This window comes from Cimex lectularius, unplaced genomic scaffold, assembly GCF_000648675.2.
Source record: "Cimex lectularius strain Harlan isolate CLEC.00 unplaced genomic scaffold, Clec_2.1 scaffold57, whole genome shotgun sequence".
Taxonomy (NCBI): Eukaryota; Metazoa; Arthropoda; class Insecta; order Hemiptera; family Cimicidae; genus Cimex; species Cimex lectularius.
The window spans coordinates 1515663-1540129 of NW_019392642.1; the positions used below are offsets into that span (position 1 = coordinate 1515663).

Here is a 24467-nt window from a genome sequence, read left to right on the forward strand (position 1 = left end):
TCAACAGCATAACATCAGAGTCTTAGCCTGGCTAGCCCGTTCTCCAGACTTGAACCCCATCGAACATTTATGGGATAACTTCAAAAGACGAATCAGAGCACGTCCATCACTTCCTGATACACTTCACGATGTTGATAGTACTCTTCGTGAAGAATAGGCTAACCTCCAGGAAAGAGGCATTTCAAGACTGCCAGAAAGTATACCGAAGCATCTTCGAAATGTAATTAAGGCAAGAGAAGGTAACGTAATATTGAAATGTTAATTAAAAATCTAAAACCAAATTAAAACAAAGTTTATCTGTCCGTCTTTCTTTTCATTTTTCCTTTTTCTTAGCAGTTTACATTTTTTGACTTGTTTAGACAAAGACTCAATTATTAAACGTTAAAAAAATTAAGATTAATATATGAAAATACATACAAATCAGGTTATATTGTTTATTTAATCCCGACTTTTTCAATTAGAAGAAACAGGCAAAGCATTCACCTGAACAATTATTTTAAAAAGAAGTTTAAAAAAATTATTTTCAGATAACTATAAATAATATTGGACAAAGTAGGATTTTAAAATATTTCAGAAGGAAATTACGTTCATAAAAGTAACTCTAAGACTTTTATTGATATCACGGATTCTTAATCTAAATATAAATCTTATTTCAAAATTGGTTTTTGTTTTCAGATCTCGAAGAATGTTTGGATATAAACCACCTTTGCGACAATTGGGCGTTGAAGAAATCGAGTTTCAAACTTACTAGGGTGCTTTGAATACTAAGCCGTTCCTATGAAACCGAGTTAATTTAAATTCTCACGTTTAATTTATATGTAAATATGTAGATCTCCGGTCTACTTCTTCTATTTGATATACCTAGGCCAGTGTTTCTTGTTGATGGAAGACGACAAACGCATAAGATACGTCCAAAAATTTAGCTTTAACTTACAGGATGGGGAACAAGGGAAAATAATTTTACGGAAATGAATATTCACAACCGGAAATTATATGGTTGAACACCGAGTTTAAAGTTTCCGAGGGGTTACTCCATCCTCTGTTATTGTAACGGAAACAAATTTACTTCGAAATTAATTATGCAGGAAGATCGTGGCCGAATTTAAATAACTAATTGTCTCAATAGGTTTTCTTCTGTTGAGAGTGAACAATTGGATTTTTCGAATAGGCCGATAATTCGATTGCCACCTTTCGCTTATTAATTAAAATAAATAAAAATTAGCTCGTTTGAAATCCTCCCGGTTATGTTTAATGGCGAAGAGAGCGGTTGTGGGGTTGCATGAGGAATTATGGTTTCCGCAAGGGATGTGAGATAGGCAAACGGCCGAGAGCAAAATTTGATGAGCCATGGTACAACAATGTCGAAAACCATTCCAACATATCGATGATGTTTATTATTGCCGATAAGAAGTTTGTAAGCGTTGCTGTCGGCCGAGTCCTTAACGTCGTCGACGTCTTCGTATTAACAGGACTTATCGTTGCAAACGTTAAAACTGTCTCAAACTGATCGTAAAATCCCAGTTAATGTAATAGGGAGATGTTCGCCAACTCTATCGAGTCGCATCGCGTAATTGGACAAATGTAAATGACGAAACTTTGCTCGAGAGCTAGGCTTAATTTTCCCACATAGACAGCCTGATTTCCAGCGCAATTAACCATTGAGCTCCGTATCGTCGATGAAACACCAAAGTCGACAGTCGAGGCGATTTCTTCATTCGCGGGTCTCGTCCTTTCCCGATTTCGACGGTTTCTGCAGATTTACATACTAACGACTTCGATTATTCCGAATCCCTGGACCCTTTCATCGAATCTATTGAATACCCGATGACAGGTGCTTTAACGTGCTTTTATTGTTTGCCGTGGCCTATGTTCGATTGATTCATCACGCATTTTTTAAACCCTGACGCCGCAAGATCTACGACTCATTTCAACCACTTGTATGAAGTATAAACGATCCAATATCGTCTCTCGTTCATTTACGCAGCTATTAGGTACGTACACGCGATGAGTTTTATCTGGTGACATAATTAACAATAGTACGAGATATTTAGGGTTGATTTGGAATAAGAGTTTTTACACCGAACTGGATATTGAACAAGGCCAATTACAAAGTCAAAACTTAAGCCTAATTGTGTAAGAAAATGGTGTGCAGAAGGACAGTACGAAAAAACTAGAAATGGAGATCAGAATCCCTGCTCGGGATTCACACCATGTTGGTAAGACCTATCCGCACATATGGAACAATAACCTGATAAAGTAAAGCATATAACAAAACGGAGTAAAATCACGAAAATACATAGGCTCGTTGCGTTTGCATCTCTGGAGGGCTGGGAACTTGTCCCACAGTTTGAATGGAGAAAATATTGGGGTTAATCCACTTCCACCAAATGATTATGAGAGCTTCACAGAAAACAATTGGTAACATCTTTTAATTACTTTTATAAGCTTATGCTTAATTATATAATTACTCTATGCTATCTGAGCAGCACCGGGCTGAAATTTAGAGTAAGCAATAGACTAATGAAGGGACATCCAAAACTCATGACCCCAAGAGATGACAGGGTGTTTATACAAAAATTTCCAAAAAAATTTAAGTGCAAAAAAGTGGGAAAGAATGAAAACCGTTGAGAATGGCACCATCTACTGGCCCAGGACGAATGTAGAACGCAAGAAAATACGGAGACAGGACTGTTCGGACTTGGAAACAAATACTTAGAAACCAAGAGAAAATATATGGCTATTTTCCATGCCGAAGTTCATGCCATTGAGAGATGTACTCATCTTGAGCAAAGGGTACCAAAAGAAGGTATAGCTTGTATGTCAGATAGCCAAGGAAGTAAGGAGACAGGAATGTTCGGTCTTGGAAAGAAATACTTAAAAACCAAGTGAAAATACACGTCTCTTTTCCAGGCCGAAGTTCATGCCATTGAGAGATGTACCCATCATGAGCAAAGAGTAAAAAACAAGAGATACCTAAGCTAAGATGACCAAGCAATTATGAAAGTACTAAGTTCAAACGTCGTTAGCTCGAAGATGGTGCTGAATTGCAAAACTAAACAAAACAGATTAGGTATGCAATTAAGGTCATCCTCCGCTGGGAACCAGACATGTGGCAGCAGTGGGCAACGAGAGAGCGGACAACAAAGGCTAATCGAAAATGAGAAAACTTTTGAATTTACTCATTGGACAATCCAATAACGTTGGAAGGAAATAAAAAACAGAATGCATCAAAGAAAGTAGGGAAAAATGTCGAACCCTGACAGAACATTGGAGACTTAATGGGCATCTGGATGTCGATATCGGTATAATACAAAACGGTGGTGCACATATTGCAAAAAAGCAGAGGAGACACAAAAACACCTACGAACATTTGCCACCAGGATGAAGTGTTTTTGTTGTACAATAGTACAAGAATTTCAACCAGGAAACCGAGCCTCCTTATGGTTAGATAAACAAGGACTTACTGGTGTAATATAGGAACCGAACGGGGGCATCTATAGCCCTCAAAGGGCGCAGTGTTTTAGGCACGTGAATATTATATCTTAAATTTCTAAAAGAAATTGCCCTCCACGTCCGCCACCCGCGTTAAAACAAAGCGTTTCAATTACCGACTAAGTTTTCAATCTGTTATAAACAATACTAATATTTCAGTTTGAAAGGAAGATTTCTGCTTTGTCGACCGGGCGAAGACGTCGACAAAGCCAAATTGCTTATGGCGTTGTTATGAAAGTACTCACTTTAGAATCCATGCCGCCGGTGCCCACTTTTGACTTTTTCCCAAAAGTGACAGATTTCATCATTTCCGGTGTGAAGGTGTGGATAAGGCGGGCACCTTCCTGCGATGGCGGTTTCGTGTAGATTCCATCCACGTCTGACATGAGTATGAGTAAATCCGCTTCCACTTCTGCCGCCAGCATAGCCGCAAGACTGTCGTTGTCTTTCAAAGCGATGATCTGTAAAGAAAAAGAAAGCTCCAGATAACTCAGCGACATTTATCAAAAAAATTTCATAATAGTAGAGATGTAATCGTAGTCTTCTCAATCAGCCTACTATAGTGCTGTTGACTCTGGAGTTATACGACCGGTCTTGTCCGTCCTGCCATTGAAGTTAAAATTCCATGTTATGTGTAGAGATTAGTGACCGTTAATCGATAGTTATTCAGAGTTGGCACTCTCAACACGACACGCAAGGATGGCACTATTACACAGAAGACAAACACTTTGAGCCCTGAAGATGATCTCAATAAAAGATCGAAACGTCGGCACGATAAAGAAAATGTTTTTCTGAAACCTACATCACACCCGACCGCATCTCACGATATCAGAATAACATTCCATGTTATGTACATATATATGTATGCCGAGATCTCTTTCTCTACCTACACATACATCCTCATTCCCGCTCATTTTTGAATATGACAAATTCGTTCCCATACAGTAAAGAAAGAAGAAAGAAAATACATTTTATTCTAGGGTTTTGATCTCTAAACAAAAAATTACAAAATTATGCACAATTCGTGTCAAAAAAGAATGTATAAAAAAAGAATGAAATGTAATCGCAAAAAAAGACAAGATATAAAACGTACTAAATTAACTAAAAAGAATAAAATTAATCAGCCTCGATGCTAAATAGTAAAGACAGGAGGTAGTCAAAAAGACCGAAATTTGAGGTGGAAAGGGTTGAGATACAACGAACGGAGTGAGGTAAGGAATTCCAGAGATTGCAGGAACGGGTAAGGAAAGTTAGACTAAAAGCTGTGCATATGTATGAGTGTGGTTGAGATCAGAAGAGCGAGAACGAGTAGAGCGACTGTGTATAGAAGAGGAATGTCAACAGATTACATATATAGGAAGGGGAATAGGAAGAAATTGTGTGATAAAGGAAGGAGCCAAGAAAGTAGAGCCTTTGTTAGGAGGGAAACGGACATTTCAAATCACGATATATATTAGATATACGAGATCTCATCGGGGAGCAAAATATGAACCGAAACAAGCAGTTTATGATTCTCTTGAGTCTGATAACAAGCTCGTTGGTGAGTCTACTGTAAACCAAACAGCCATAATCGAAATGGGGGAGCTCAAGGAAGAAGCCTGGGACAGCTTTGACAGAATTGGCGGAGGATGACAAGGGATGATAGGATTTGATCAATGTAGATTCCTCAGTTTTTAACACATGATAAAAAAGGATTGAAGGAATAGGACGTAAGGATTGGAGAAGGGGAATGAATCCGAACACAACAGCCTGGGACTGGTATTGAGGGAGAGCCCATTTTTCTACAGCCAGGATTAGGACGGTCTTCTAGGATTCATGCGAATGAGGTTTGAAGGTGATGAAGTGAAAAGAAGAGATACATTACCGTTCACTCATATAGGGCGAGCTAAATGATGGCAGATATGATTTAATATCTGCTATTGACCCTATCAAACTACACATTCACGCCAATAAATATCTTCTGGCCACATATTTAACACAAAACATAAGTAAAAAAATATTAGGGGCATTCAAGATGTTTGTAAAATGTTAACTCGTGTTAACTCGAATAGAGACATGTCCAGTAAGATCGTGAACGCCCCCTTCTTTTCTTAGCATGTTAAACATTAATTTTTCCGCAATGCTGCCCGTGGCGATTGGTAGAACCAAAAATAAAGCATAACATTCCTTGAAGGCTTGTTGTTTGTTTTGGTTATCTTTTGTGCTAAATTGTAAGATGCAGAAGTTAATAAAAAGGAAAATTCTTTCATTCAAAATGTTATTTATGCACTCGAAAAGTACTAACAAATGACACGCTTTAATACGTGCCGACATACCTAACTTGTATCCTAAAGTCTAACAGCCTACAACTTTATAGGATGGGGGATGTATCTATTATGAATGAGAGTATAAGGGCAGGTCAGAAATTAACAAAATAAATGTATTGGTCTGATTTAATTAAGGCGTATTTAAAAATAAAAATACGTGTCAACGAAAAACAGCTGTTAAATTCATGGCTGCCATGTTGGTTACCTACGCCCTAACGGATAGCAAAGTGACTACATTTTCGACCTACACCTAACATTGGCTCTGGCCTATTAAATCGAGCGATGTTAACTAGCCGATTCTAACAAGTCTACGTCATCATTTTTCTCGATCTAAGACGACCTAACAGACTTAACAGGGTTAACCAAAAATCGTGACTACCCCTATTGTTATAATCGAAAGAACAGTGTGACACTTTAGGATCTGGTAGACCTATCTCTTTGTATACAAACCTATTAAGGACAGTTTTGTGTCATTTATTCCTTTAAATATTGCTTCATAACACTTAAATCGAAACACTCGAAAACTCGAAAGACTTCGATGGATAATACCGCGATATTTTAAAGTAAGTACGTGAAAATATTAATTTTATCGATTGTAGCTGTCAGATTGTGGGGGCGTAGTTAATAAATTAAATTAATAACTAAAATGAACTTCGATATGGTACGATCATTACACGCGTACTATACAGGATACAGCATGAGTAATGATTAGGCAAAGCAGATTAGGCGGACTCACCCCGTCCTGTATTAAATTATCGGCAGCTTTTATCTGGCTGGATACATCAAGCGAAAGTTAGGTTCAACACTTTGAATTAATTATGTGGGAAAGGACAAATCGACCACATTGAACTTTTTCCCTCTTGATTCCATGATTTACAAATGAAAAGGCAAAAACCCTCCTCAATCGGCATGTTTGTCCTTCTCATTTATTTTTTCCCGACTCCGGCAATAAAAATCACACTGACTATCCAACAACAACAACCTGTGACCAATCTAGATAAATTTGAATAGAAAATCTTTTGTGCGTAAAATAATACATGATTAAATCGATCATCGCACACTTGTTTTAAAATTCAGCGCACGTCTTTGAAGCGTGAACTTTTCTTTCAGGTAGACTCGATCCTGATAAGAAATGTATTTTTGATCTGTTATATTTTACAATAAGAAAGAAGGACTTTAAGACTCATTCTTTTATATTAAAATAAACCGCTTTCTCTCTTCAATGGTACAAGACCTCTATTCTACGTTTTGAGAATTGGCTAATTAGAGAGGATTGGAAAGCGTGTTATAAAAATAAATTAATGCGGGAAATAATGCAACATGTAGCAAATTGAGTAAATTAAACCAATAACAAACAAAAATCCTTATATTAACAATTTTTAAGATTTGAATTTATATACGCTCAATATGGAAATGTATATTCATACATACACACATATCCTTAGTTGAGCTTATCACCTCTCGCGGTCCACCGGCAATCCCAGCTTTTCTGATTTACAGAGAGTATAAAGACAGGTCAGAAATTAATAAATGATATTCATTAGTCCTATTTAATTAATGCGTATGTAAGAATAAAAATACGTGTTAGCAAAAAACAGCTGTTAAATTGATGGCTGCCATGTTGGTTAGCTACGCCCTAACGGATAGCAATGTGACTACATTTTCGACCTAACATCTAACATTGGCCATGGCCAACTAGCCGATTCTTACAAGACTACGTTATCATTTTTCTTGATCTTACAACACCTAACCGAGAAAACAGGGTTAACACAAAGATCGTGAATACCTATCCTCCGTATAATAGAACGCGCGTTTTTCCTATGTCATAAAATCATAACATAAAACCCAAACTCTCTGGCACAATTTCGGATGATTTCGGTAGGAGATAATATGTTTTAGAAGCGGACCTTTTTCCCTTCTTTCCCTTTGGGGAAATCTTCGTCAGTCTGAGGGGGCGGAGTTACGGCGTCATTGGTATTGATGATGGGGACGATGTTGAGGCTGATCAGTTCCGAGAGAGTGCTGATCAAGTTTCTCCTCGTCTCCTCGTTGTAGAAATCCGGTTTGGTCACCAATACCTGGAACACGGTTAACGTTAAAGAATCAAAATAATTAATTAGATTAAATAGATTAAATAAATTAAAACAATAAAAGTGTATATACATAATAATATTCACGACGTTAATACGATCAAAGAGCATTAGATTTGGTAATTTACAAAATGTAAATTATTACTTTTGTTTGTACCAACAATAAATTGTATTAATATGTTAAATTTTTTTTTAGTTCTAACAGCATTTCTTAAGTTTGTGCGGGAATATAAACAAACCAAAGTTGAACCAACCAAATCAAATGTAAGAATGCGCATGCTAATCGTATATAATTAATTAATTGTGACTCAGTTTATAATATTTAGTAGTCTGAAAATAATTTAACTATAAGAGATTAATTCAAATTAGGAGAGTTTTGCTGACCTGCGCAATTTTCACGCCGTACTGAGCAAACATAGCGTCATAAAGTGACATGAGGCCAGACTGTCCAACAGCTGCAGCTGCTCTCGGCTCCAGGAGAGTGCCCGTGTCCTATATAAAAAAAAGGATCAAATTATTTGCTGTATCACTATGAGAAAAAAATAAATAATAATGTAGAACAAAATATTGTAAAATAAACAGCCTGCTCTCAGTAAGTTTAACTTGTGCTAATGATCAAGAGATGTGAGCTCACAAATAATTTTATACATCACACACACAAACACGCAAGAGGAATAGAAATATCAGTATACAATCAATTTTTTTGGCTATTATCATTTTATGTAATTTTTGAAATAAATATTTTATTAACATATAACTTCTAAAAATATCTCTTCGTTAATTATATATGTTGTTAAAAAACTGTGATTTTTCATAAGAAGAAAAGAAAATTTATATCAATTTTGTGTTGATATATGAATATTAATGTTACATTACATGAATTGTTATAATTCATGGAAGTATTTACTTTGGAAACAATAAATTTGATTAACGCATTTGTTTTGTAGTGTAATTGAAGTCCATAATAGGTAAAAGTTTGGGCTTATAAATATGAAGACATGAGTATATCGAAACTAATCACTTTAACGCTTTAAAATCAATGTAGAGTTATTTTGTGGTGTGCCTTCTAAGTTTATATAGTAATATAAATTAGCAGACAACGAAGCAAATAGATAAACAATAAATTAAATTACAATGAATACTTGAAATAAAATCCAGTGAACGTTTATGGCCGACTTAATTTCGCTAAGAAGACTGTGAATCCTGGCAATTGCCGTTCGAAATATTTTAATTTTTAAGAGTTAGCGTGGGGCAATTCCAAGGTGTAAAAGAAGAAATGTAGCGTTGTTGGGTTGTTGACAACACAGAAATGTTGTCGAACAGGAGTGTACGTTGGAAGGTTTAAGCAAATACTCCAACGGAAGGGCCATGTTAGATAGGGTTTTTACAACTTTTTTACATAAGTTTAAAACGAAGTAAAATCGGGTCCCATGTGGGTTGTTAATCTTTATGTATAATATTAAATATTATTATTTTGAGATTTATTCTTGTGGGTTGTTTCATCCTTGATAATTAAATAGTTTTACACACGTTTTACAGTTTTAAAATGTATCTCAACCTACATTTTTATGTGTGATGTTTAGTGACTGTTACTTGATGATAATTTGGAGATCGTGAGATGCGGTCTGGTGTAACGTAGGTTTTAGAAAAACATTTTTTTTTAAACAAATACTTTGAACCCTGAAGATGATCTCAATAAAGATCGAAACGATAAAGAAAATGTTTTTGTAAAACCTACGTCACACCAGACCGCATCTCATGACCTCCAAATAATAACTATACTTTTTACATCGCTTAAGTTTTTATTAAGATCTGCGCCAAGGGTACTTCGTTCATTTTGGACCTTTTAACCTCTCTGGTCGTTTTTCGCCATTTCCACCGGTTGGTTTGAGTCGGTGCCCCACTCTGATAAGCGATGCCAAAAAATGTCTTCAAGACCAAAACGATCTAAAATACCGATTTTGTAATATATGTAAATTAGTAATTTGTGTTATTTATCGTATCAATAACTTTTAGAACGCTATTTAACACGTGTTTATGTGAAATTGTATTCTTACGTGAAATGCCTCGATGGCGTAAAGAAATACCAATAAATTTATCGTACTTTCACGCACCATCTCTTGATTCACAGATGTATCTAGAACATAGAAAGGTACAAGGGTAGGAGTATTCGGTCCTGGAACCAAATAGCCAGAACCCAAGGGAAAACACACGAGTATCTTCAAAGCTGAAGTCCATGCAATCGAGAGATGTACTCAATTCAACTTGACTAAAGGGTACAAAAAGAACATATCTATCATGTCAGATAGCCAAGCAGCCATCAAAGCACTAAGCTCAAATATAATTAGTTCAAAGATGGTGGTGAACTGCCCATCAAAGCACTAAGCTCAAATATCATTAGTTCAAATATGGTGTTGAACTGCAAAACCAAATTGAACATAAGAACAAAGACAGCCTCTGCTGGGTCCCGGGACACATGGCTGTAGAAGTCAAAGAGAAAGCGGACACCCTTGCAAGGAAAGGGGCTGCTATACAGCTGATAGGACCCGAGCCCTTCTGTGGCATAGGAACCCATACTATCAATGAGTACCTAAGACAGAAGGACAAAAAGAAAATGAAGGAACAATGGAATTCACTCATTGGACACAAACAATCCAAGAATCTCCTAACAAATTTCGGAAGGAAAGAAGTTACAGAATGTGTCCCCCCGGTCACTGGCAATCGAAAGAGTTTGTTAAGGCGATCAAACCAGCAGAATCGAAATGCTATTATCTATCTCAAGGATGGGAATAGGAGGCTGATATGTATCTTGACGGGCCATTGCCCACTGAGAAGACACCTCTCCGTAATGGGTATTCTACCAAATCACTTTTGCCGTCTTTGAGAAATAAAAGAAGAAACAGCAAGGCACTACCTCGCAGAGTGTGTTAGGTATGCTAGGTCTAGATTTGAAATATTTGAAGGAGAGGACATCACCAAATCACTCCCTGAGATTAAATGGTCCAAAATCTTGGGGTTTGTGAACAGGACCAAGAGATTTCTGCAGGACACGTGAGCCGACCAAGTCCCGAACCTTTTAGAGATGGGGTAAGAGTTTACCCAGGCATTTAACCCCTCGGATCTTGGACATCCACCCTGCATAATATACGTACAGAATGTGTCAGATGAAGCAGGAAAAAACTCCCAATCCTAACAGGATCAGGACACAGCAAGCTGAATGGACATTTAAAGAAGATGGGAATAATCCAAGTCGGCATATAGAGATTCTGCAGAGGCAGAGGAGACACCAACACACCTATTAACAAATTCTGATGCTACACTTGCCCGCAGGAGGAAGTGCTTTGAGATGTACAATGTGACTATAGAAGAGATTCAATCACGGAAACAGGGCCTACTAAACAAGTTCCTTGATGAAATAGGACTCAACGGTGGAGGGAAAGAAAATGGAGGATAAAAAAGGTCTTAAATCACACGCAGATTATCACACCCCGACCTATACATCGACATCTACATCGCTTTCATTGTTCTTGTTTGAGAAATGGCTTTTTACTTACAACCCTCGTGTGGTCCTTTGGTGAAAGGGTTTCCCTCATACTGAGCGACATGAGAAGCTCTTGGGCGAGTTTCTGCTTGCCGAATGCCACCGCACCACTGGTCACCATGATGCATTCCCGTCCACTAACATGGCATTCTGCCACCTGTAAAAAAAAATTCAATTTATTATCAAACTCAAATTTTCTACCTGAACAACTACTACACAAAAAGTTAGTTTTATTTCATGTATTCTTTAAAAACATAAAACCAAAATATATATTGAGTGTATAGTAATCTATTTCATATGTACACATTTCCCCGGTGACTTATAGGATTTTTTTATTAAAACCGTATGCCAGGGGTGCTCAAACGGTCGATCGCGATCGACCAGTCGATCGCGAGTGCTTTTTGAGTAGATCTGGAGAAGAAAAAAATTTTTAATAAGTAGGTAGGTAACTAAACTACAAAAATGTATTACGTAATAAAATAACACTGCTTGCGGCAAAAGGTGGCTTTATCAAAGGAACGCGCGGCACTTGTCAAAGAAAAGCCGCGTTGTTTCTAGACTAGTAGACAGTACAGTCTAGTCTAGAAACAACGAGAGACAGTACAGTCTAGTTTCGGGCGGCGCGTTTGACGGGAACATTCGAGACTTTCGTTCACGCCGATATAAATGTTGTGCCTGCAGGAATTGGAGTCATTCTGAATTGTAACTTGATGGCGATACTACGTCGATACAAAGTTTATTATTAAATAGTGGAAAATGAGTGCAGTGAAATCTAAAACGTATCATTTTAATAAGGATTGGGAGGAAGAATTTTTCTTTTGTATGGTGAAGGATAAGTGCATTTGTGTTATTTGTCGTGCGTCAGTTGCAATACCTAAGCGTGGTAACTTAGAGAGGCATCATAAAACGGTTCATAAAAACTATGAAAAGGATTTTCCGCCACAGAGTGAATTAAGAAAACGAAAAGTAAGTGATTTGATATCTTGTTTGAAAAAAGAACAATCCATGTTCACAAGACCAGCCAAACAATCAAAAGCTGCTACGATCGCGTCATTTAAAATATCTCATATATTGGCGAAACACAAGAAACCATTCGAAGATGGATCGGTGGTGAAGGAAGCATTTATTGAAGCGGGTGAGACTTTATTTGGAGATTTTAAAAATAAAACAGAAATCATGTCTGCTATTAGAGAACTTCAGTTATCTCGTCCGACTGTCACAAGGCGTATTGAAGTCATGAGTCAGGACATCGCAGATAAACTAAAACATGATATCATGGAATGTACATACTTTTCTTTACAGTTCGACGAATCCACCGATATGACAGACACTGCCCAGCTGTGTATTTTTATTCGGATGGTATTCAATGACATGTTGGCTAAGGAAGAATTTTTGACAATCATTCCTCTGAAGGGGAAGACCCGTGGCGAAGATATATATGACGTTTTCTTCAATTTTGTAAAAAACTACGAGCTACCAATATATAAATTAGTGTGCATTACAACCGATGGAGCACCAGCAATGACTGGAAACAAAAACGGTTTTGTGGCATTGTGTCGAGCTAATGAAGAATTCCCTTCATTTTTTTCATTCCATTGCATTATACATCAACAAGTTTTGTGTTCAAAAGTTTTAAACACGGAGGAAATTATGGGCATTGCAACAAAAATTGTGAATTCCATCCTTGCACGTAGCTTGCAACGGCGGCTCTTTCAGTTGCAGTTGGAAGATAGGGAGTCAGCTGAACACACTGATTTAGTTCTTCACACGGACGTCAGGTGGTTGAGTCGCGGAAAATTCCTAGAAAGGTTTCAAGAATTATTGCCCGAAATAACAGCTTTTCTAGACGAAAGAGGTAATGACACTCAGATTTTGAAAAACGAAAAATGGCTGACTGATTTGGCATTTTTGACTGACATCACAATGCACTTAAACACCGTTAACTTGGAGCTTCAAGGTAAAGGAAAAACTATTATTGAGATGATTAGCGCAGTAAACGCATTCAAAAGTAAATTGCAACTTATGATAGATCAACTGAAAAGAAAGGATCTGAAACATTTTCCATCTTTGAAAGCAAGGATTCCTCAGTTGAATTATGATACGTATGAGGCTGAATTATCAAATATTTTGGGACAATTCGAAATGCGTTTTTATGATTGCAGTAAATTGGAAAATATAGCATCATTTATGAGTTATCCTTTTTCATGTAAAAACATTGAGGAATTAGCTACTGAAATAGCAAGTCAGTTTAATATGAACTCATGTTCTGTTGAAAATGAGTTGGTGCAGATTATATCAGATATACATCTCAAAGCTACAGCATCTGATACAAATTTCTGGTGTTTTATATCTGAAGACAAATATCCGAATGTAAGGCAAATCGCTCTTCAACTGACGGCATTTTTTGGGTCAACTTACTTGTGCGAGTCTGCATTTTCTGAAATGAAGATAATTAAGTCAAAATATCGCAATCGACTAACTGACGATCATATGTCATCATGCTTGCGATTAGCACTCAGTGGTTACGTACCATCTTATGAAAAGTATGCTGAGGACATGCAGTGCCACGCTTCAACATCCAAAGCCACTCCTTAGTTAAGTTTAACACCATATGTAACTCTTTTGTTTTGTAAAACCAATAAACTCGCAATTTTGAATAACTACGAGTTTTTTCATTGATATTGTAGAGAAGAACCTAACTAAACCTAACCCAAACCTTGACTAAAATAATGTACCTATATTGTGCAGAAAGCTAATATCTATATATGCTACGGTACACCCTACCTAGGTAGGTAGGGTGTATCGTGTATGTACGACAACCCTGCATCACACACACTTGCAGCCTCTCAGAGTCGATCGTAAGCAGTCTAAAAATATTGAGGTAGATCGCCAGCAGTTCAAGTTTGAGCACCCCTGCCCTATGCGTTATTAAAAACATTTTTAATAACTGGTCTTGTTTCAACAAATCGAGTGTTTTGGCAATTTCAATTATTGTTTGAATTGTGTTTTAACATGTTTCACTTTATTATTCTATCTCCAAAATTGAAGTATAAAATTTAATATTACCCATTTCTAACTCTAATTATATTTCAATTATGTACGAGTTTACATTAGTATTATATATTGGTTCATTAAAATTTACGTAGATACCTTGGGAACAACACACGTAATGATGTAACATTATTATTAACTATGACACAATATAACAAGAAAATCATAGATTTTTTGCTTAATTAAAGGTTTTATTACTGAAAAAATTAAAAATAAATCGATCAAAATTGTATTTCTTTTTAACTACGACAATTCCGGATGTTTTGGTTTCAACAAAACCTGATGATTGGAAGCATTCTACATAATTTCTTCATAACTGCAAGTACGTCGTTTAGGAGGTTGCTCTAACTCACACATAACTGATTTAGCTAATTTATTTACGCTCTAGAATAGTATATGTCGTAGATTGGTGACAGAGAGACTGAAATATCGGAGAGTTGTTCATTCAACACGAATGGCTTTTCTTCCGAATCAGTTATTGGGGCGATAAAAAGTAACCCGGCGGTGGCCGCAACGGTTTAAGCCGGGAACACACTTACCCGATGCTACGCCATGCGACGTTACCCGATACTACCCGAAGCCTTGCCACATTTTGCTGAGGTGTGCACATCCATCCGACGCAAGCACACGTCGCGTACAGCCTACAGCGTATATCCCAATAATCACTATCACAATCGCAACGCATCTTTTGTTCTTAACGCACCATTTTGAGCAAAACCTTTTGTAATAAATTGTTAGTTAAATTTTATGAGCACAACCATCTAATAAATTGTTTTTTTAAACTTAATTGTTTTAAATAAAGTTTCTCCTAACCATCATATTAAACAATGTTTATAAAAACTTATGCATTTTGGATCTCGTTTAATTTGGGTTACATTAAAATAACATTTTGTAATTAATATAACGACAAAATTACATGTACTTAGTTTGAAATAAACTACAAAAAATATGAGTGTCCTGTTCTGATGCTACCCGACATTACAAAATTGTGTAATTTTACGAGCAAAACTATGAAATAAATTTTAATTAAATTTTATGAGCAAAACCGTGTAATAAGTTGTTCCAATTTTAGTATATGTACCGCCGAAGCGAAAGCAATAAATTGTTAGTTAAATTTATTACATCAAAAAATCATATTCCGGTGTTTTGATTAATTTTCTACCAAACCATTAAAATTAATTTTTTAAATAAAAACTAATTAATTTTTAATCACAGTTAATTTGGTTTATATTAAAATAAATATGTTGTAATTAATATAAATGCAATAATACATGTAGTTTGAATAAAAATATGAGTGTCCGGTTCTTTTGTCTTCGACTGTACTCGATGCGACCCAACGAAAATCTGGTGGTCAGTGGGGATCGCAGAGCGTCGGGTAGGTTAGCGTGGCATAGCATCGGGCAGATGTGCACGGGGGTAATACTACTTTATGGAAAATCGGAGTTTGGATTTGCGTCTGGAAGCGTCGCATGGCGTAGCATCGGGTAAGAGAGTTTCTGGCTTTAGGCGTTGACACGGCGGACATCACTGTAAGGTAAAGGTCCCTAGTTCGAATCCAGCGGCCCTGCATTGGAACCCGATATACTTACAAATGGTTTTTAAACAACCCAGGTTTTCGGATTTTAAAACAACGTTTAATACCTGCTTAAAATCGACAAAGGAGGTATTTAAGCCCGAAACGGGCATCCCAAATTAAAAGTTCGCTCATAAAAAAACAACGAAGGTCTGGCCCACTCATCTCCATTTTTCCAAACCACAAGTGTCGCATTCAAAATCCAACGTCTAACAGGGCACTGACCAGTGGTAAGCACCGTCCTTTTGAGCAAATCCTGTGGGGCCAACCCATTCTCTCAATTTAGGTGGTGGAGCACTCGATATTCCTCCATCACCCTACTCTGGGGTACATGAAATCCTGCTATCGAACTTCTTGTATGACAAACACATTCATGCTAAAAAATTCAATCTCTCACGATTATAAATACAATCTCAAAACCGGGTTTACCCGCTAAAGTTTTTATATAAACAATAATAAGATTTTACTATAAAAAACAAAAAGATTCACTGCTTTATTACGCACGATTCTCATATCGGTTCCATTTGGAACCAAGTAATGACACTACAATTAAGTGAGACCTATTAATTTTTCTCTGCATGCGATCGGATGGGGGTGGGAGGTTGGCATAAATGGCGTGACTTTGGCCCAAAATTTGTGTCAATCTCATATGGCCGATTCTGAGCCGGGTTAGTCCTCTCCGGTTTGCACAACTCAAAGTATGTTTAGATTCTGTATGCGAATCGGCCGGGAATTAGTAAAATTAATTATTACTCAATAATGGTCTCTCCTAAAGAAAAATTGGTGCGTGAATTTCATTTTGTCTTCTTTATAATTACTGCATTTAGAAGACTTCGGGAGTCACAGACGACCAACAAAAACTTAAAATTTGACCTTTGGAGAAAGCGGGCTTGAATTTTTATTACGCCAGAGAAAAAATGGATTTTGCAATAAAGGATTTGGTCGGCCAGCTACAAGTCGATTCAAGATACAAATACAAATAAAGTAGGCTTTTTAATTTTTCGCGCTTTTTGAAAAAGCTATTTTTCTGCAAAAACGTACACTTTTAAAAGTTGCATGTTAAATTTACTAGTTTTATTTTTGATATTATTATCCAAGATTTATACAAATAGACAATACAAATTAAAAACATAATTTCTTTAATAAGAAGCCATCGGTAATCTCTAAACAAAAGGTAAACAAAATTTTATTAAATTTGGTCAAGAAGTTTCGATTATAATGATAACCAAAGGGGGCCCATTTCCAAATTAAATGGGGTCAAGGGAATAACCCGCTTAATCTAGTTTTTACTTTTTATACAAAAAAAACAACATGTTCAAGATTATAACCATCCAGAAACGGAATGAATCGAAATGACCTGGTTAACAACTTATATCATTAGAAACGTTATAATGCTTCGTTGTATTGTTGGTATTTTGAGTTTAGTCCAGTTTTCACCTTAGAACCATTTTCCGAACAAAGTCGTTGATGATAAATAATCCTTCCTCGTACGGACGATTTATTTCAAACATCTTGAGCATCTCAATGAAATAAAATCGTTACATTTAATTAAATTTCAGCACACGTACTGACAGTTAACACAACCACTCGTCAAGTGCAAACGTCTCTCCGGGACTTAACATGAAACGAAGTCAACGTGCAAGTGTGCGGTTTGAACCACGACTTGCGCACCTAACGAACGTTTTAAGATCGGTGATTTTTACTTAATTAATATAACATAATAACTTACTTCTTCTGAAATAAACTAAATAAAAAATATTAAATTTTAATTATTATGGTTGATGTGTGGTGAGTAGTGACCGTTGGTTGATAATTATTCAGAAATCGTGAGATGCGATCTGGTGTGATGTAGGTTTCAGAAAAACATTTTCTTTATCGTGCCAATGTTTCGATCTTTATTGAGATCATCTTCAGCACCTGGGATTTACAAACATTGTTTAAATTTAATCTAACTTTGATTGAGTATAAAAAATATATTTTGCATTGTATAAATTCACATTTTTCCACATCCTACATGTATTTGTTAAATTTAAACTATGTTTGTAAATCACAGGCTCTGAAGATGATCTCAATAAAGATCGAAACGTTGGCAGGATAAAGAAAATGTTTTTCTGAAACCTACACCGCATCTCATGATTTCTGAATAATTATGGTTGATGTTTAGATTAAGATTTCACAAAAAAAAGTACTAAAATAAAATGTTTTTGTTAAAAGGCAAATGAAATTAACTATTCAAAGCAAATTGATCAAGGTGTTTGCGTGAAAGTAAAGCGAAAGAGCAAACTTTTGCCTTCTAATTATCAGATATTTTATACACCGTGGCACAACGGGGGTGATACATTTACTGTGGTCATTTCGAATTGAGCGCACGTAATAGCAGTTAGTTTTTAGAAGAGAGGTAGGAAAAGTTTATCACGTTATAAATACATACTCAATCAAAGTTAGATTAAATTTAAACAATGTTTGTAAATCCCAGGCCCTGAAGATGATCTCAATAAAGATCGAAACGTTGGCACGATAAAGAAAATGTTTTTCTGAAACCTACATCACCCCAGACCGCGTCTCATGATTTCTGAATAATCATCGATTAACGGTCACTAATCACCACACATGTAAACATAATTGCGAAATTGTATCTGTGCTGTGTTTACCTCTATTCATTAAGTCGGACCAAATATTATTGTAAGATAATGAATAGAGGGTTATCTAAGAGATAGTTAAAAATATTAAGGGTGGCCACTTTTTTGCCTCCTACTGTATAAACAAATAATAAACACAACACGAAATATCTGCCAATATGCAATAAAACACAACACAGGGAAACAGCAAATAATTGGAGACGTGCTCAACCAAATTCTCATATCTTGTAACATTCATTCACGCTCTCTATATGGAGTCAAGGAATGACAGCCTTCAATTACAGGCGACAAATTAAGCAGTCTTTCTCTATGTGCCGGACACATCCGCGGGCTTTGGAATAAAAGTGGTTTTGTGAATAATCATGTTTCTTTTTTTTATAGGTTTTCCGTGGGACCCACATCCCCTACTCTTGATTTGCAGGAGCATCTCTGTCGATCCGAACCAGTGATATACTTTTAATTGCATTTTTAGCGTCACGGGCCAGATCTCGGCGGTCAGGTCCGGAGGTTGGGAGGTTTATTTTAGAAAATATCAAGGGTAAAGTTAAATATTTAGTTTTCTCACATACACAAGTATCAAGGAAAAAGAAAATATTTTCTTTCTCCAAATTATTCATACAAAACTCAAGAGGAAGTAGGTGGTTTATGGTAATTCTGCATTATTCTTCAGTTTTAAAACTGTTTTTCATTGTATTTCTAATGGTTAGATTATTTTAACCAAACATGCTATTTTAATTAATACGTACATATTACAGTAAAAAAACCCGTTTAAGATGTAAAACAAATATTTTTGTCTCTGCTTAACCCAATTTGAAGCTATTTGAATGTACAGTTTGAGGAATAATTTAAAATTAGGAAAATGGATTTGTTATAAAATTGTTAAATCCTATATAATTAAATTATAAATAATAAATTAGTTTAATTAGCTTATTGTTTGTCTACAAATTGATCTTACAAAACTTAACTTTTTTGTGTTATTTTGTTGCAGCTTTTGTTCTAGCATTCATATGTTGTCCAATTGTTCAGCACTACTTTTAATTATTGAAATTTTAATGATAAAATAGTTGTATTTTAGTTCACTAGTTTTCGTGGTCCGCTTGACCAATTAATATCTTTAAATTAAAAGGTTTTTAGTTGATATAAAAAAGTCAGTGTCACGAGCGGGATTCAAACCCAAAACCATCGGCTAGATGCGCCGCAACTCTACGACTTGATTTTTGAAAAATGGCAAAAAGGAGGGAAAATTCAAAGGTGGGGTTGAGATGGGAAGTTAGTGTCTATGAGGATCGAAGTCACGATAGCTTAAGTTGTAGAGCAGCGTCGTATCTAGCCGAAGGTAGTGGGTTCGAATCTCGCTCGTGACACTGACTTTTTATCTCAACTAATAACATTAATTAATTGAATGGTTGTATTTTAGGTTTAAAGTGTTTTGCTTCTGCTTAAGCCAAATTGATTTTATTTGATCAACGTTTCCGAGGAGTAAGTTTGATAAAATAATTGTAAAAATGAAATTTTTTGGAGGTACCTGTTCGACGATGGAGGCCAAACGGCCGAGTGCGAGTCCGTGTTCGTCTTCTCTGGTGATGACAGCGCTGCCCAATTTGACAACGAGCCTCCTCGCGTATTTCAATTGGCTCCGATCCGTGATGGTGGCCGAGGATCTCTTTTCTTGTACAGAACCGCCTCTTCCACCTGTCAGATCCTGGAACATGAAAATACGTAATTCACATTTTTCCCTTTATTCACATTTTTGATGTGACCACTTAAATATAAATATTCACAATATTTAACCGATGAGAAAAAATAGACAAATTGATCCTCTTTTATTAATTCCTTGAGCCTTTTTGTGACTTATTTTTCGGAATATTTGTACTAATTTTCAACTAAATTTTTTTAACAAGGTTGTTAAGAAGGCACAAAATCTCAAATTAAATAAAAATCAAACAGATTTTCTGATAAGCTTTGACATTTTTTTTTGTTCATGTTATCACAACACATATATTGTATTAATATGAATATTTATAACTAGGGTGCGCAACCTCAAAGCTCGTTTTAATCCTGAAGTGTTGAAAGAAGTTTAGGTTCTATTTCAGGTTCGCTGAGATTCGAACCCGGGATCCTTCTGTCTACGCCATAACAGTATCGATCACCATTGGGGTATTCTAAGTGTTTTTGTAAAAATTAGGTGTAATTATATATCAGGGGGCGTTGGTGGCAGCAACGGTTTAGTCTTTGACACGGCGCTAATCACTGTAAGGCAAAGGTCCCGGGTTCGAATCCAACGGCCCTGCATACGAACCCGACATACTTACAAATGTTTTTTTTTTCAAAAACACCGGCACCCTGATGGTATATGACCTCTGCTGTTGCAAACCCTCGTTAAAAAAAATTATATATCACAAATCGATCTGGGATGTGGTTAATTAGAGAGAAAACACTCAGTTTCTTCGTCAAGCTGTAGAAGATTATCTTTTACCAGGATTTGCAACCTTGCGAAACATATTTTTTTGGAAATATTTATTTGTATCCCGTACGTGAACATTGTTGTTTACGTTATATATAAATAGACACAACATTAACACATTATATTTAGTGATCCGATTGACCAAATACCTTCTTTCAATTAATTAATCTTTATGTAAGGTATTGGTTGAAATGAAAAAGTTAGTGTCACTAGCCGAAGGTGGTGGGTTCGAATCCCGCTCTTGACAATGACTTTTTCATTTCAATCAATACCTCACATAAAGATTAATTAATTAACACTAGCACTGAACTCTAGTAGTACACCTGCTATAAAAAATCAGCTAACGCTGGAACTGAATGTCGGTTTGTTTTTCAGGCTTCTTAAGATAGAAATTAGTGGAGAGGGTTTGGGCAGTAGGTTAGGATTGAAACATGAGGAAGCGCCAACCCTCCGGGAACAATTCTTTAACGAAGGGAAAGCTGAGGTCGTGTGGATATTGACGTAGTAGGGAGCCTTGACAATTTATCTGAGGACTTTTGATTGTAGGGATTGGATATGCTAAATATTGGATGTCGTGATGGCTCAAAGTTCCACTCCATACGGAATGATCGCAGTAATAGGGTTAGTTGAGTTTTGACGGGGATTCCACATCTTTCTAAATTCGGTATTTCACTTGTATAGATGTTGTTGCTTGCTCTTTAAGTTTATACGATGGCAAGGCTGTGTATTTAAGTACTTTTGCATAAGGTGCATTTATTCTAGCTTCAATTTCATTTTCTTCGATGAGCTCAACAGTTTCAGGACATTGGGGGGTACTTGAGCAATATTGAGCAAGGAGATAAAATTTCTGTGTTATCCGGTAGTAACGGCAGTATTAATATATCGGCAGGTCAGCCATATAAATAATTAATCTTTCAATGTAAGGTTTTGGTTGAAATGAAAAAGCTAGTGACCCGATTGGGATTCGATCCCACGACCTTCGGCTAATACGCCGCTGCTCTACCACTTTAGCTATCGTGACTTCGATCTACTAGGACACAAACTCCCCATCTCGACCTTACAACCTTTCACATTTTCTCTCCTTTTTGCCATTTTTCACTAGTTAACATATCGTTACATTTCAACCAAACCCTTACATTAAAGAATTAATTAATTGAAAGAAGCAATTTGGTCAATAAACCACTAACTATAATGCATTTAATAAACAAAAAACGAAGTATAACTTCACTAACAGATCCCCGATGTCGCGCAGAATCGAATCCTGATTACACTACATTTGAAAATTGGCAAAAAGGAGGGAAAATAGGAAAGGTTGTAGGTTGAGATGAGGAGTTGGTGTCCGAGTGGATCGAAATCACGACAGTTCAAATGGTTAGAACAGCGGCATATTGAGTTCGAATCCCGCTCGTGTCACTAGCTTTTTCATTTCAACCAAAACCTTACCTTAAAAGATTAATTAATTGAATGTAGTAATTTGGTTAATAGACTACTATGTATAATGGCGTATGAATAATATATAAAGATAATAATATAAATAATAATATGAAGATTGCATAATTCACCACGTTTTATGTGTAATAAATAGTTTAACATAGCAATAATTTTGGAACAAATGCTGCATAATTAATATAATAACGCTTTCTACATATGGAAACCAAGAAGAAAAACGGAAAACTTAATTGAAGTTTGAATTTTCAGAAAGTGTTTTACTATGGAAAAATTAACAAATTTCAACAAATCTAGAAACTGTGTCTCTTTAAGTCGTACCGAATGGTCCACTATCCGGGTGTTGGGTGCACTACAGTGAACTACATTGCAATACTTATTTCATACTATTGTGATTAAAAAGTCATGCCGTAATTTGAACCCAGATTCGTAAACAATTGACCGTAGCTGTCCCCTCTTTCACTTCAACGTACGTGTATTATAGCAATATGGCGACCATGGTTGGACGAAGGCCGAGTCTACCTTATATAAATATTTAGGTTGCATTTATGTACCTTTTGAAGAAGACAATAAATAATAATTTAATATATAGGCGTTTTATTATTATAGATTAAAGTATAGACGGTTTTTAAATTTTCAGAGTTTAAGTACATATGTCTAAATTATATTGTACACAATATCTTTTAGATGCTGGGACCATTCCATTGCAAAAAAAAAAACCAATAAGTTATCGTTTTTTTTAGGATTACTCCTTAGGGGTAAAAAACTAAACAGTAAAATTTTTATTAGGCTAGACGAGAAGCGATATTCCTATTCCGTTTGATAGCGGCCAGATAGATAAAGATGTTTTGTTGATATTTTGCCCTTACATAAGTTCTTTTTTACAACGTATCGCCGGTTTTTTTTCTCACCCTACTTATAATTAAATGTTTATTTGTATTCAACCATTATCAGCGCGAAATGCGTAAAAATTGACGTCAGAGAAATTGACAAACGCGTTGTTTGCCTTTCGCCCAAACGGCGAAAAAAGCAGAGAGCAATTTGATTGCTTAAAATAATTGGAAAGATTTAGGAAGATAGTCTGACTATCACTACTGATTATACATAAAAGAAGAATAAGAAGAAAGATTTTCCTTAGAAACGTAGCTGTCATTTTGCATTTCAGAAAATTATCCTCAGAATTAAAAGAAAAACCTTTCAAATTTGGCCATCTGTCAAAGTTTTTTTTTCACAGATTTCATATAGGAAGGATTATTAAATGCGTTCAAATTGATATCAATATAATAGACCAATTAGTTTGAATTTTGATGAAAACGTTTAATTGAGAAAAGGGAAATAACAATAATATTTGTGAAAATAGACCAACTATCAATGTCGAATTGACATCCAAAAAATATAAGCGTCAAATTTTTTTTGTATGCAAAAAACATTATCCCCAGGATTTCTAACGGGAAGAAACTTTTCAAAATTAACCTTTTTGTTAAACACACCATAAATTTTAGCAAGACGGAAATACTAAACGAGTTGTCCAAATGTAATCAAAATCAGGAAATTTTCTGGTACTAAACGATGTAATAATTGATATTAATTCACAATGAAATTTCCCTGCATCATTGCCTTAATTATTTATGGTTAATTTAAATCTGTCTAAGCTGAGATTTCGACAAAATTACACTTTTATTGGCACCATTTTATATATTCAATGTTTATTTTTCATCTTCCATGTTGATTGGCATTTCTAAACGATGGGAAGGCAATTACAAATGATAATATAATAACAGTATAATCGATAAATTCCTTTTTGGATTATGCTGAGATTGACAATAAAAATTAAGCACAGAAAAATAATTTTGTTAATTAATTAT

General features: G+C 35.8%; 1 protein-coding gene across 3 annotated transcripts in view; it reads right to left on the reverse strand.

Annotated features, from left to right (window-relative positions):
- The window catches only part of LOC106661737 (delta-1-pyrroline-5-carboxylate synthase), a 125050-nt gene that overhangs the window by 47144 nt on the left and 53439 nt on the right, over window positions 1-24467 (reverse strand). For all 3 annotated transcript variants that reach the window (XM_014385309.2, XM_014385310.2, XM_014385311.2), the window contains 5 exons: window positions 20218-20394; window positions 11443-11586; window positions 8273-8380; window positions 7706-7876; window positions 3738-3953 (listed from right to left, as the gene is read on the reverse strand). In XM_014385309.2, coding sequence (XP_014240795.1) covers window positions 3738-3953; window positions 7706-7876; window positions 8273-8380; window positions 11443-11586; window positions 20218-20394 — 816 coding nt within the window. The remainder of the gene's footprint in view (window positions 1-3737; window positions 3954-7705; window positions 7877-8272; window positions 8381-11442; window positions 11587-20217; window positions 20395-24467) is intronic.